This window comes from Dendrobates tinctorius, unplaced genomic scaffold (assembly GCF_039654945.1).
Source record: "Dendrobates tinctorius isolate UK_male_01 unplaced genomic scaffold, ASM3965494v1 ptg000079l, whole genome shotgun sequence".
NCBI classification, from domain to species: domain Eukaryota; kingdom Metazoa; phylum Chordata; class Amphibia; order Anura; family Dendrobatidae; genus Dendrobates; species Dendrobates tinctorius.
In genome coordinates this window covers 28,271,565-28,287,261 of record NW_027361747.1, presented here as the reverse complement: position 1 = coordinate 28,287,261, position 15,697 = coordinate 28,271,565, and the positions used below count along the sequence as shown (strand labels likewise).

Genomic DNA, 15,697 nt, shown 5'->3' with positions numbered 1-15,697 from the left:
CTCATATCATACATAATAGAGCATTTTGTGCAAATGAGCGATAAAGTGCTAGATGAAAAGGCAATTCTATTAGTACAAACTGAGAAAATTAAATCCCATAGTACTATGATAGATCACTAAGTTTCAAAGTTGCATGATCAGAGACCCAAATAAGCAAAGAACCATTGAACATTCCCACAATGATACTTGCATTGATCTCAAGAGGGTTTCTATTGGGCAACAGAAAGCCTTTGCCCTACAAACCAGGATAAATTGCGTCCTCACAAAGACCATGATAGAGGACCTAGTGCCCGCATGGAGTTCATGGAGGAGGGGGAAGAAACCCAACGCGTATTGCCACCTGAAGCGTGGCTTCCTCAAGGGAGAAATAAAGGTGTCAAATTGTTAAATTTCATTTGTCGTCGGCCTTCATACACATAAGATTGCATGCCGAGCCAGACCATAGCGGTAGCTTCTGCCAACGTTAGTCTAAGGCTGGAGTCACACACAACCATTAAAAAATCGGTCCGATTTTAACGGTACGAAATCGCACAAAGATTTCTTGTCCAGGGATCCGTCTGTCATCCCATTTTCCGGCGATGAACCGATTTTATTCGCATCTAAGCATCAAATTGACATCCAATGCCAATGCCTGATGCTCTTTCCTGTTGACCTGGAGAAGTCTTGCGATTTAATCGCAAGTCACACATGTGGTGCGTTTTCAATGCGATTTTTAATCGCATCCATAGACTTGCATTGTCGAATCCGATCCGAAAATCGGTGACAATCACAGCATGCTGCGATTGTCTCGGTCCGAGGAACGGATCCGATAAAAAAACGCATGATGGGAGCTGCCCCAGCGATTTAATCGCTAGTGTGACTCTGGCCTAATGTTTATGGGAGTCTTTTCTGTTGGGTGTCAGACATTTTTAGGCTTATCACGAACTATTGATCATTCCCCTATGTGCACAATAAAAACAGCAGTGTTTTCTGGCAGATATCCATTTATTTTGCTCTCTGTAACTAGATTTGGGCCATCTGAGTTAGTTCAGCTGAGTGGGTATTGTTATATTAGTTTGATGTTACGTTTGAAATAAAATGTTCTTTTCATTGTTTTATAAGAATGTCAGCCTAACATGGAATCAATTTTAAAAGGGGTTAACAAGGATTGCAGAAAAGCTTCAGTGCCAGATGTGCATTTATTCCTTACCATGTTTGGTTTGCACATATGTATATTTAGTACTTTTAGCAATGTGATTGTATGGATGTAGGGTATGCACACAGGTATCTATGTCAGTAGGACATGCCCTTGGATAACTGAATAAATAACGTTATATGTACCCACGGGTAAAATAATTGTGTCAAAATAGATCAAGCATTAGTGAAATATATACATTAAGACAGCCATTTTCAGGCATTTTAAGAACATTTCCCTTGGGGGAAAATTGGTATGAAGGAAAGAAGTGACCTCTACTAATACATGTAATCCCGTGCTCGCTCCAGCATAGCCGTTCTGGTAGTCCGCAATGATCTCTGTCTACTTCCGCCAATGAAGCCAGGAAGTGAACATATGACCACTGCAGCCAAACACTGCACTTAGTGGTCACACACCATACATGTCAGTATTAGTGATTGGCTGCAGTGGTCACGTTTGCATAGACGGTATGTCATTACTGCCAGAATCAAACTGATTGTCATCTAAGAATAAATAGGTGAGTAAATTTGTACTGCTTCTTCCTCATGGGCCTTTTCCTTAAAATATAGGAAAACCTTTTGAATTCTTCTTACAGCATAGTATAACAGTGTTATGTGAATTAGGCTAAGCGACCATTAATGTTTGGAGTTTTTATACTCTGTGATAGGAGTTTATAGAAACTACAATGAAGTTCATTTGGTTTCAGTTCATTGCAATAGAAAATAAAATGCAGCATGCTTTTACTTCCGGTAAGAATGACAGAACGTGTGACAGAAGCTCACATCCGAGACTCCATCGCAAGTGTTGTTCAAGCCTAAAAATATATTGTAACTTGAAAATGTATAAATTTGCCCTCCTAAATCGGCGAGATAAACGATTGATATTCTACAAATAATGGCAGTGATGCTTTTTGAGGTTTCAATGTGCTCCAATTAAACTAGTCCTGGGAGACTTCAAGAATGGACTCACCGGCTTCTCCTGTAAATGGTGCTTCTTGACCATCAGAATCAAACGTTGGCAGAGCCGGACTGACAATAAACTACATGATCTGATGGATGCTATGGGCAACACTGGCATTTTTTAAAGGGAACCTGACAGTTGATGCCAGCTGCCCAAATTATTGCCCCAGTTTAAGAGTGTATAACACCCCCTCACGTCTACATACCTTGGGTTATAAAACAGACTCAAACTGTTATAGATGTGGGAACCCTGACGCAGATCTATATCAAGTAATGTGGAATTGTTCTAAACTTGAAGAATTCTGGAAAGAAATTATAGATCTCATATCTAACGTATGTGAGTGCGAAATCCCTTCACTGCCTATTGTGTGTTTACTAGGTTCTGTAAATGGCCTCCCAATTGAAGAGGCCCAACAGATATCTATTCTTCTTTTGTTGTGTCAAGTTAGAAAACGCATTGCCTTTCAATGGAAAGACACAGAACCTGCCAGTGTGCTGGAATGCATCCCCAAAATAAATGTTATGCTTCGTCTACAAAAATTTGTGTTTCAGAGGAGAGGAACTCCTCTCAGATTTGAAAAATTATGGGCTCCATGGCTGGATTTCCGAGGGTTGGCCCTCATGGCCAAGAATGCTGTTGAATGCACGCACTAGATAAAGAAGTCTAAAGGTACCGTTATATTTAGCGATGCACCATTGATCCCAACAACGATACGACCCAGTCAGGATCGCTGGTGTATCTCTAAATGGTCGCTAGTGAGGTGCCAAACAGGCAGATCTCACCAGCGATGCAGCAGCGGTCGGGGGTCCTCACTTACCTGTCACACACAGCAAGGGTGATGTCTTCCGCCTGCGTCCATGGAGTTGCTTGTCGGCGCCAGCAGGAAGCCGACGACGAGAAATGGACCAGGATGATCTCGCGCGATCAGCGATATCCAGTGGGGAACCGGGTCGGAGGTAAGTGTCAAATGTAGCAAGATCGCTACCGATATCGCTGTTGTGTCACGAAATCGTGACGCTTTAGCGAGATCGCTAGCGATCTCGCTATGTGTGAAGGGGCCCTTAGACTTAGTAAGGAGGGGAGGAAACCAGAATAGAAAAATGTAAGCATTTCCTGAATGGACACTTCATTTCCTGAATCTGAGAGTTGAGAAGAGTAGGGTGGGCTGGGGAGGGATGGGGATTAAAAGTTTTGTTTTGAAAAACCAGCCTATGATTCATGGTGCCCAGGCTCAGATTGATTTACCTTCTGATCTTCAATAAAATGGTGCCATGGCGGTGCATGTGCAGATTGAGATCTTGCTTGAATGATGTCTTTTAGAGCAGTTTGGCTTACATGCCAAACTAAAGACTGATGCAAGGACCGATATGCATCGGATGAATTGCTCATCTCCTTTTGTGGAATAAAGCTGAATCATTGTCATCAACTCCCTGAATACTGGACTTCTGTGCATCTACATGTTATTGCTCTGTCTATGGGCCTCCTACACACAGGAGTAGTGGTGCAGGGGTGATGAGCTGACAACCACATTGCTATACTGCATAGAAATCTGTCCTTCAGATTACATTAATTATGTCAGGGGTAAATGTCTGGAGGACTCTTGAAGGTATTTCTAGCCTTGCACACATCCTGCAATGCTCCCTACACTTATTTCTACATGTCCGGCCCTATGACTCTTAGTGGTTCTCCAGGTCAAATGGGGCAATATCAAAGAAATCAACTATGCTGTTCACTGCTTACTTTCCATTCCCTGAGGTCTTTTGCTAGACTGTCTTCTCTTTAGATAACCGTCAGGTTTCCAGGCCATGTGCACACATTGAGTGTTTGGTGATTTTTTTGCCTCAGATTTGAAAGTCAAAACCAGGAGTGGGTAAAAAATACAGAAGTGGTGACGTGTTTTTATTATACTTTTCATCTGAGTTATGAACACTGACCTTAACTGAGGCCTGCAGTTGTTTGAATGTTGTTGTGGGGTCTTTTGTGACCTCTTAGATGAGTTATTGCTGCACTCTGGGGGTAATTTTAGTCTGCCGGCCACTCCTGTGAAGGTTCACCACTGTTCCATGTTTTCGCCATTTGTAGATAATTTCTCTCACTGTGGTTCGCTGGGGTCCCAAAGCTTTAGGAATGGCTTTATAACCTTTTCCAGATGGATAAATCTCAATTACTTTGTTTCTCATATGTTCCAGAATTTCTTTGGATTGCAGCATGATGTCTAGCTTTTGAGTATCTTTTGGTCTAATTCACTTTGTCAGGCAGATCCTACTTAAGTGATTTCTTGATTGAGAACAGGTGTGGCAGTAATCAAACCTGGGTGTGGCTAGGGAAATTGAACTAAGCTTCCAAAAGATGTGATAAACCACAGTTAATTTATGTTTTAAGGGGTTGGGGGGCAATCATTTTTTCACAATGGGCCCTGTAGGTTTGGATTTTTCCCTTAATAATAAAGACCTTAATTTTAAAACTGCATGTGTTTTCTTTTGTATTTTCTTCTTCTAATATTTAAATTTGTTTATCTCAAACATTTAAGTGTGACAAAAATGCAAAAGAATAAGAAGTCAGGAAGGGGGCAAACACTTTTTTCACACCACTGTAATTGTACAGTGAGTGAAAATTGCAGCCAAAGTAAACAGAGACCAGCAGAGATCACTGAAACAGTGAAAATTGCTTCTTTTTTATACTAATACATAGCGGTGTTACACATTTTTTTTAACCTGGACAACCCTTTCGAGGATGAATTTGTGTTTTAAATTTTAGTTAGAAATGTTTTAGTAATTTTTGCTTTTTCATCATTAGTTGCTTTTTTATAAGATGAGCAAAAAGGTCAAAAACAAAACTGTTGGTATATTTAACATATTTATTTCTGAATTAATACTAAGACTGTACTCTATACTTTAATTGCAAATACTATATGTATCAACAAAAGAAAAAAAAGTCAAAGTAATACTTTCAATATAAGAAATAGAACAAATATACAATTTTATACAAAAAGATAAACCCTGGTATTTTATTGTAGAAAAGCACAGCTCTTACAGCAAACTGTATAAAATATAAAATATATTGAGCTATGGACATTTTTGTAATATGATCATTAGTATTTAGGGTCATTAATGTAACAGTGTTAAACTATGAAAAAACATATAGGAATATATATATAACTTTAGATATATATATAGACCACAAGATATCTATCAGCAAACTCTTCATACCTGCAGACTGGTATTTTCCATCAGTGTTGATTTATGGTGCTTAAATTGGACTATTTTATTGGTAGTCTGCAAATACTTTGTAAATAATACTATCTACTGTACAAGGTAATAAAAAAACTAAATTAACACAATACACTAGGATAGTATGAACAGCATTAAGAAACACTTGTTTTTCTCTTGCTATCAGGTAGCTCTTGACCATTGAATACATAATGGCATAAGTTCTTAATTATTACGGGCCCCATGCACAATAGATAGCTGTCGGCTAAATGATGGTTTGACCAATTGTTCAGCCAGTGGCTATCCCTCCTGACTCCTCCATACACAGTAATGCTCAGTCTGCCAAACGTTCCTGTGTTCTTTATGAAAGAACTGATGCCAGACTCCATTGCTGGTGGCTTATCTGACCTGGAACAAGAGGATGGGCCGGCCAAAATTAGGCCTGCCGGATCCTTATCTTTTGTGACATCATGTGTTGGGGAAGAGTTGTTGGGAGGCCTCCATGAACATTAGATTGTTGGACAAAGGTGTCGATATGTGCTGGTTTCACTAATGTGTGTGGGGCCTTTAATCAGTATCTATGCTTACATTGCTTAAAAATATCACTGACAAGGCAGTAAGAGCCTAGCCCTCTTGCAGCAACCGAAAACAGAAAATCAATAATCAAATCTAAACGTCTACAGGATCAGCTTGCAACATTCATGGTGCCTTCAGCAGCAGCAGCTACCACCTTTAGAGGACATTTAGCTAGACGTGACGTACTATGTAGTAATTAATATCCTGCCCTTTCACGTTACACAGACTTGTAACTTACTCTCTTTCAGACAATCAAAAGGATTGTGGGACTTTCAGAAGAAGCAATGAAGTTTATGGGTGCAAAAACAACAATCATGGAACAAAAAATATTATAAGTTATGAAAGGCCAGGTTCAAAATGGCTGTGTGTTTTATGTACAAGTAATTTCATCAGTTTCATGTTTTTTTTTGCTAGAACCTATGAAATAAAGACACAATATAAAATAAAGAAATTAACTTATTAGTTAAGTATTACTTTATGAACAATTATCCTGCAAAGCAAGGAATATAGAAACCGTTCCTAAATACAATATTAATGATGTCCCACAATAATACATTAGTATCCCTTAGGGGAATACTAAAATACACACACATCTCTCTCTTCCTCTCCTGAGTACAAATAAATCTTGTAGACTTATATATGGCCACAAAGCTTTTCCCAACAGTGAATAACCCTGAGCTGTTATGGTATTGTTATAATATCTATTCTAATATATTGATTAAATTGGTGTCAAGTAGGTAGCCACATGGCGAAAGGAATGGGGCTAGGCTAAGCAGCGGTTGACATGGTTAAAAAGATATATACAGTGAAAGCTTTTCAGGAGACCATCTTCTTCAGAAGACCGTCTCTTGCCAGATTTTCAGTTCCACTTAAAGCAGTTTTTCCTTCCACTGATCCTTTTACAGATGAACAAAAAAGATGAACAACATCTATATACAATCTTAAGCAATGAGTTCTAGAGGTTGATCCTCACAGGACAATCTTGACAATCTTTTATGGCTCTTCCCACAGGGATTATATGAATTGAATTAATGCTGTATGGTTATTAATAGTTCTGATGCTGATCGTTTTAATATGCAGTAGATCTTTTCTAAGACCAGGTGGCATTATTTGACAATTGAGCACCAAGAACCAAGAAGATGGTGATACATCTTTACCCATGTTATTTTAAGACAACTATGTCCTTCAAGAAGCTCCCCCAAGAAGTAGCTTCTGATCGTATGACTGCCGATGTTTATCCAGAAAATGAAATGGATTACCAATAACTTGTGTTTCAATGAAATTAAAAAGTAATTCAGGAATGTGAACTATTGACCAATTGACAAAAAAAAATTTCATATTGAGGTTTTGGTTGGATATTTTGCTTTAGGTGTGACCACTTAGAAGCATACACATCTTAAGACATTTAGATACAAAATGCAGCAATTTAGCAGCAAGGCCTCAAACACCTCTCCATTTTTAGGAGACAAGGAAACTATAGAAAGGTTTTGGGAGAATACATGGATCCATACAGCAGAGCTTATCTTACTCTGATCTTCTAGCATCTCATAACATTGCGCACAGCACGTTTAAGTTCACATATCGAATAACATAACCTAAAACAGGTACAATGTGCGGCTTGAATGAATGATGCATCTCATGGCTTCTGATAGTGCAGGTAACACTAGCATTCACTTGTCCTTTCATGCAAAATAAAATGATCACTTTCTTTAGCGTTTTCTTCTTCATTTTCCTTTCCAGGCATTTTCTCATCAATTCCACTGTTGTCTGAGTCACCATCTTCATCTTCCTCATCTTTTTTATGGATTTTGGTTTGGCCTTCCACACTATTTCTTATGCCATAGGCAAAATAAATCAGGAAACCTTTAAAGCAAGAGAAAAATGTAAAATTTGTGTAAAACGTGTTGTAAAATAAAAATACATGTGCGTATAAAGAAATACTCTCAAAATGTAAATTGCAACACTGCAAAGTAAAAGTCTTGAAATTATTTCAATTAAAGAAACTATAGACATGTTAATGATGCAAATGATGAAAAAATGGAGACAAAATTTTCAAAACTTTTCAATTTATTCGATATCAAATAGGAGCACCATGGACAGACTGAGCTTACACGCTTGGCTTACTACTATCAATTGTCTCAGGAATGTTCTGTCACTCTGAATGCACTTCACAAATCATCAAAATCCACTACTGGCAGCTCTCTTTGCAATTGTCGGCCACTGACATCCCAGATTTGCTGTTGGACACTGTTTCCATAGTCAGCCTAGAGGTAATTAATTATAATTACAAATTGCCCTAGGGGGAAAATAGAGGTCCCCTAACTTAAGACCGTTAGGTAAAATATAACTTTTAATTATGATTATTAATATTGGAATAAAGACACTACACCTGAGCACATAACACACAGAATGGGATTAATATAATGAACAGGGGATTATCATAGTGTTGCAATAGACTAGATAGATGCAGGACTGTATTGCTTATAGCTCATTAACCACACTGCTAAATTCCTACGTATTTTAATCTCTATCATTGCCCATCATTTTGTATGCAATATTAAAAATTGTCAGCTATTAGCCTCCCCAACATGTTTCACCAAACTGGCATCATCAGGGGACTGAGGCCATGCTTCTTCATTCCAGGTGCACTAACAGCTTTGGAATTCGATTGATTTGGTGGTGGTGGAACCAGTGTCACAGCCATTTAGCCAATGTCCAAAAAAAATAGTTTTTCAACACAACAACGACAGGCTACCTGTTGGTAGTGCTACTGTGAGAAACCTGGGTGGCCTAAAAGTACTACCATGGCCAGCAGCGTCCCCTAACATGTCTCCCATCGAGCACATTTGGGATGTCATCAGCAGTGCAAAGAGAAATTCCAAGACATGTAATTGCATGTATTATTGCGTACGGTGCTCACACTTGATGCTAAATGAATCAAAATACTTTGAAAATTTTATTTCCACTTTTTCATCGTTTGCATATCATTAACATGTCTATTGATCCTCTATTTTACATAATTCCATGACTTTTTCTTCTCGGTGTTGCAATTTCAATGTTGATGCGTGTATAAGGTGTAATGAAGAAATGTATAAAAAGAAAAACATAAGAGATACATTAGGTGTCATACATAACAGTAAAATTAATTCTAAGAGTACACTCACTGACCTATTTTGACTAAGAAATGTATATTCTTACAATTCCAAGAACTTGTGATACTTTTAAAATATTCCTTCACAATATATTAAAGGAAATGTGTTAAGTGACCTATTGTTTAAATCAGGTTTATACATTAAAGGGAACTGTGCTCTAACCTGAGTACGCTTAAAAAAGAGACAAGTATCACTAAAAAAGTGCACTAGGATACAGTCAATCGTAGCCCTCTCCAACAGGAGAAAGGCCCCCAATAAACCTATCCCTGGCCCTCTGAACCAGAAGGCCACAGCGAGGGTCAAAGGCTAGTGGCCTCCCATAGCTGAAGCAAAACTAGGAGCCAAAAGGCCTGGAAAAAGGTGTGTGAGCAAAAAGTATAAAGGTTTCCCACACCCAGTAAGTTAGGGCATCCCAGGGTCACCGCTCCGGAAGAAGAAGCAGAGATTCGGCACTGGATTCGGGAAGGGCAGCTAAAGCACAGTTTGTTTGCTTTTGAAAACAAATAGTAGCTTAGGGACAGTTTTCCAAAACAGTAAAACCTCTCACCAGCGACAGCTGCTGGAAGGTGTAATGTGCTATATGTTGAATCTCACATTTTCACTGCCTGGCTAAATTATGACAACAGCTGCATTGATACCAGAGCTGAGGTTTCATAACCAGGGCAGGAACAAGGGGTAGGCAGGGTAGCCACCTACCTAGGGAGTCACCTCCTGCTTACCCGAGAGAGGTTCACTTTAAAGAAAAAATTGCCGCCTGCCACAGACATTCAGCACAGTGACGGCTGGGACGTAGGCACGGAGGTGAGCGATGTCAGTCACTGACACCACTCACCCCTCTCTCTGCCTGCGCCCCTGCCATCACTCCCTCTCTGCACTCAATAAAATTTGCTGTGAGCAGTGCCTATGACAGGAGCAGAGAAGCTGTAATCAGCTCCCTGCTCCGCCGGGATCTCAAGTATGACGCAGGCCACTTCCAGAATACGTCTTGTTGAAGGTACATGCAGGGGACATTGGATGTCACAATAGAGTGATGTCATCTCATCATCCAGAGTTCATGGAAGCACTCCACAGAAGAGGAGACAGTGGGAGGGAGCTGGGATTAGGTAAGTACAATTTTTTCTTTTAATTCTTGTATTACTCTGAGGTGGAGGGATAAAATGAGATGCTGTGCTGATGGAGACTATAAAATGAGAGGCTGCGCTGATGGAGGAATAAAATGAGGGGCTGTGCAGATGGAAGAATAAATTGAAGGACTGTGCGGATTGGGTTGTATGTTCTTGTGATACAATTTATTTACGGGACTGACTTGGTATTACAATTGATTGTTCTACCTCACTTAGTTCTTTCATGGTGGCTCTAGTGATGCATTTATGTACTAATGATGGTTCTAGTGACCTATTCATGTACTGATGGTGGTTCTGGGGACATATTCATGTACTGATGGTGGTTCTGGTGACATATTGATATACTGATGATGTATCAGGTGCCATATTCATGTACTATTGATGGCTCTGGTTCTCTTATTATGTTCTAATGATGATTTTGGCTTTGTATTCATTTAGTGATGATGGTGCTGGTGATAAATATATCACCAGAATCATCATCACTACATGAATACAGCACAAGAATAACCATCACTACATGAATATGTCACCAGAACCAGATTACCTCACCAGAACCACCATCAGCTTTGGGCAAGCTGTATTTGTCGCAAGCTGTATTTGTCGCATGATAGACACAAAAACCATCAGACATATCCCTTTATTTATAACGTGAGTCTGTTTATTTTCCATTAGGGTATTTGCCAAATGCTGAACATCTTAACTGAAACCAAGCAGCCCTGATTATAGTTACGCTTTATTAGTCTCCATAACTATCCTTGGGTTCTACATTTAAAATACAGGATGTCAGGGATGAATCAGGTTAAGATAAATGCAGCATCCAGGAAATCCATAAAAGCATTCACTTTATTAGATCCATATAAAAACTGAATAACAAAAAATGTCACAACCCCATTGGGGAGAAAAACGCATTTCAGACAGGAAAGTCTTTAAACATTGCATGATTAAAGACCTGCCGGTCAGAAACGCGTTTGCAAATCTGTTATCCCCCCTAATGAGGTTGTGACATTTTTTGTTATTCAGTTTTTATATGGAGCTAATAACGTGAATGTTTTTTTATGAATTTCTTGGATGCTGGTTTTCTCATTACCTGATTGCAATTTTAACGTGGCACTACTGGTCTCCGGGCACCAGATCTCCAAACGGGTGAGCTGACTCCTTTTTCATTTCTTACCACATTAGGCCTCTTTCACACTTCAGTTTTTTGTGTCAGTTAAAATCCGCCAAAAAGGCAGACAAGCGGATCCGTTCTTAACTGATGTGAACGGATGCTACAGGATCCGCTTTTTGACGGATCCGCAGAATGAGGAATTGTAAAGGAACCGCTGGCCGGGAAGGAGAGAGAGAGGGAGAGGGAGAGAGAGAGGGAGAGGGAGAGGGAGGGGGAGGGGAGAGAGAGAGGGAGGGGGAGAGGGAGAGGGAGACGGAGAAGGAGAGGGAGAGAGAATTTTTTTTTTGTCTGGCACCCAGACAGAATTTCGGGTTAAATCAGTGTCTGGAGGATCCGCCAGGCAAAAAAACGGTGCAAGCTCCGTTTGGAAATCTTTGAGGATGTTGACGGATAGCAACATTATGGCGGATCCGCACAAAAACGGATGCAACGGACGGCAATCCGTCAAAATCCGCCAATAATGAAAGTCAATGGGGAAAAAAATGGATCCGCAAAAAAAAATTGCGGATCCGTTTTTTTTCAAAACCTGGATTTTGACTGATTGTAAAAAACGGAAGTGTGAAAGAGGCCTTAGTCTCCGAGCCATTCCTTTGGGGTAGGGGGGCGCCATTGGCTTATTCTGCCTAGGGAACCAAAATACTTTGTTCTGGTCCTGTTCGTAACTGACCCAAGCTGTCCCCTGCCACTTCACAGTGGACAGACATGGGAAAAGCCAGTAAAGGAAATGCAAAGCTCAATAACAAGGATACAAAAGTGGATGACCACTTGAGAAAAATCTCTTGAGATAAAACTTTAGATATGAGCGCAAGTCCAGTTCTTGGCAGTTCCATCCATCCCAGCTTGGAGATGTGTCTCAGTGATGTAGCAGTGTGTCATTAGTGCTGTGTGTAAAATAGGCAGACTGATGGCTCATCTAAGAGCCAAGCCAGCCCCCTTCTGTGTCTATGCATCTTATGGGACAGAGAAGGGAGATAGCTGAGCTACTGAAATAAGCTACTTAGCCAGCTTCATATAAGTCAGTGGTAACAGGCCAAACAGAATATTCTCTCTTGTGTCAATACACTGACTTTAGGGCACCATTTTCAATTCAGAGACGTTTTATACCTTTATATTTCAAATACACCTATAGATATTTTTTTAAGTTGACAAACCCTTTAACAGTGGAGATTAATGAGAGCTAAGGTGTTCAGCTTTTGCTTGGCAAGGGACAAATTTTCATGAAAATATGAATTACCCTTATATAAAATACTGCAATGATTTCAGACAGCATGATTCTGATATCACTTACCAAGTGCCATCCAGACACTAAATCTTATCCATGTGTCCCCACTCAGCTGTACCATCAAGTAAACATTTACAAGGACACTAAAAACTGGCAAAAATGGAAGTAGTGGAACCTGTAGGAATAAAAAATGGAATAAAATTAAAGTATATAACGGTGTATGCATTATAGTCAGTTACTAACTGCTTAAAAATAAATACGGTAGTTACCAAAAGGAGGTGAAGGATAATGATGAGAAGCCTAGAGTCACAATGAAACGGAGCTAAAACCAAACGCATTAAATAGAATAAAATTATAACAATGTTCAAGCAACAGGTGTCCCATAACTATGGTCAGATTTAGGCCACGTTCACACACTCAGTGATTGGTCAGTATTTTACCTCAGTATTTGTAAGCCAAAACCAGGAGTGGGTGAAAGAAACTTGTTTTGAAGAAACTGAGGTAAAAAACTCACCAAATATTCATTGTGTGCACATGGCCTTATTCAGCAGAGAGCAGAGCTCTGATTGCTGCCGTGTAATCCATTAGGGAGCAGACAGACGGATGTATTTCTAGTGTGAGGATCGCAACTGCAGCGTACGGACTGGCCATCGGCTCTTCTGACCTCAGCGTGACAGCTGCATAGAAATACATCACGCTGTCACGCTCAGGTCAGGAGAGGTGCCGGGCCAGTCCGCGCACTGCAATGTGATCCTCGCACGAACAAAACGGCCGTCTGTCTGCACCCTTAGATGCTGCATAGTGGCATTTAAATGGTTATATCTATTTCTAATGTCACCCATTGGTTCTCTCTTTTCTATCTTTTCAATTCTCTGGTGCTAATGATGTTGTCATCATAGGAACCAAAGTTAGCACAATGAAGCCTCGTAAAAGAATATTTGGTATTATCGCATCTGTAAAAGTCTGATTTTTCTAAATATAGTATTATTAATCCCATCCATTGAATACCATAAAAAGAAAATAAAAACATCAGAATTGCAGGTTTTTTCCTCATCTTGCCAACCATCTAAATTTCTTTTAAAACAGTAAAATATGAAAAAATAAATGAAATATAAATTTCCAGAACCATAGTGACTTGCGGAATCTAGTGGCCAGGTCATTTTTACCTGAAAGGGAATGCCATAATAATGAAACCCGAGCAACAAAGGCAGAAACAAAGTGTTTTTCATTTGCTATAAATCATCCCACAAAAAAACTAGTCCTCGTAGTTACCGTATATCACTTTGTCAACAGAAAAATAAAAAAAGGAGGAAGAGGCAGGAAAGACGCGATTAAGGCTGGTTTCACACTTGCGTTTTTTGCAATGTTATTTAGCGCTAAAAAACGCATGCGTTTTTACCCTATATTTTGCATGGGGTGGGCTTATGTGCGCATACCCATGCGTTTGTATGCGTTTTTGTGCGCATGCGTTTTTTGTAGTGTGCGCTCGGGCGCACAAAATGCATCTTGTTGCATTTTTTGTGCGTCCGACTGGCTCCAAAAAAACGCATGAGCACGCAATGTGTTTTTTTTACAGCAAGACACCCATTGTAAGTCTATGGGTGCGCATACGTGCGCATTGGCATGCATGCGTTTTTTTGCACATGCGTTTTTTTGTTGTACATTGGTTGACAATGGTTATGGTAAGGGTTAGGGTGAGTTAGGGTTAGTAGAGTCAGGGTTTAGGGTTAGGGTTAGTTAGGGTTAGTATGGTCAGGGGTTAGGGTTTGGTTAGGGTTGGGGTTAGTAGGGTTAGGTTAAGGGTTAGGGTTAAGCGTTAGGGTTAAGGGTTAGGTTAAGGGTTAGGGTTAAGGGTTAGTACTACTAACAGGACAATGTTGAAAAAAACGCAAACGCACTAAAAACGCGCTAAAAACGCTGCGGTTTTTTTCCTGCATGCGCATAAAAATGCTTGAAATAAACGCAGCGTTTGTATGCATTTTTTCCATGCGTTTTTTTGCGCAAATCACGCGCAGCAAAAAAAACGCAAGTGTGAAAGTAGCCTAAGGGTTATCTTTATTACCCCTAAATATTATGCACATCGGTATTAATTTATTATTTACATCTCTATAGATTGTCAATTCTAACAACCGACTATAACATACACATTTCTGAGTATACTACATAGTGGTTACCATAAAGGCGACTTTGTGCCGGTTCTGAGGTTGTCTCCAGATGATCAAGACAATCAGTGAGATGAGAATGATGAATAGAGTAAGAAGTGCGATACTCCATATCTCCAGATTTCCTATGGCTTCCACTGCATACGTTGCAAGGACACTCAGTGCACAAATTATAAATGCTGCAAAATAAAGCAAAAAGAAAAAAAAGGTTAAAAGATTATTTATTGTCATCCATATCGATCAAGCATGAGTAGAAAGCAAAATATGAGAAGCTTCTACATCAGTTTATGGGTGGGTGTTAGAGAGGGAAAATAAAATGACTGTATTATGTAGTTTGGGGATCTCCACTTCTGATAGTTTGGTCATACAGTACCTTGTGCCTCTATTTTCATATTTTTTTTTATAAGTGCAGCAATTTAAGCTCACTTTTTTCCTAAAAAAATTAACAGAATCAACTGAAGTCTATGTACAGCGGGTGAAATAAGTATTTTTATAAGTAAATACAGTGTTTACTGGAGCTGTCTTTAATTTAAAAATTTTTTTCTGTAATCAATGCAATCAATATGTTTTGCAACAATAAGGCTGCGAAGGTCTTGAGACAGCTCACTGGTTTTACCCATCATGAGACACCTTTTTATAGGCCATAGTTTGAATCAGTTAAAATTATTTTTCACTAATGGCGAGATTGCTTTCTAATTACTGATAGACTTTTCTAGAGTTATGAGTTTCCATGTCTTTTTGCTCCGCTCTTTCTTTATGGGTTCAATACTTATTCCCTGTGTCATTTCTCATAACGTAAATTATGGACATCTGTGGTTTAATTTCTTTGCCTCTGTGGATTAGATGGTTTGTTACTGACATCTGGTGAGAATTTCATGTCAATAGCACCTTTAGAAATATACAAAACCTACAAAAGACAAAATGAAAAAACCCTGCTGTAATTAAATAAG

General features: G+C 39.4%; 1 protein-coding gene across 5 annotated transcripts in view; it reads right to left on the bottom strand.

Moving 5' to 3' along the window:
• Positions 1 to 4,977: 4,977 nt before the first annotated feature.
• Positions 4,978 to 15,697, bottom strand: part of SLC7A2 (solute carrier family 7 member 2) — a 162,120-nt gene continuing 151,400 nt past the window's right edge. For all 5 annotated transcript variants that reach the window (XM_073583616.1, XM_073583619.1, XM_073583617.1 and 2 more), the window contains exons 10-12: positions 14,760 to 14,926; positions 12,652 to 12,760; positions 4,978 to 7,782 (exon numbers count right to left, since the gene is read on the bottom strand). In XM_073583616.1, the coding sequence (XP_073439717.1) occupies positions 7,583 to 7,782; positions 12,652 to 12,760; positions 14,760 to 14,926 (476 nt within the window). In that variant the 3' untranslated portion in view covers positions 4,978 to 7,582. The remainder of the gene's footprint in view (positions 7,783 to 12,651; positions 12,761 to 14,759; positions 14,927 to 15,697) is intronic.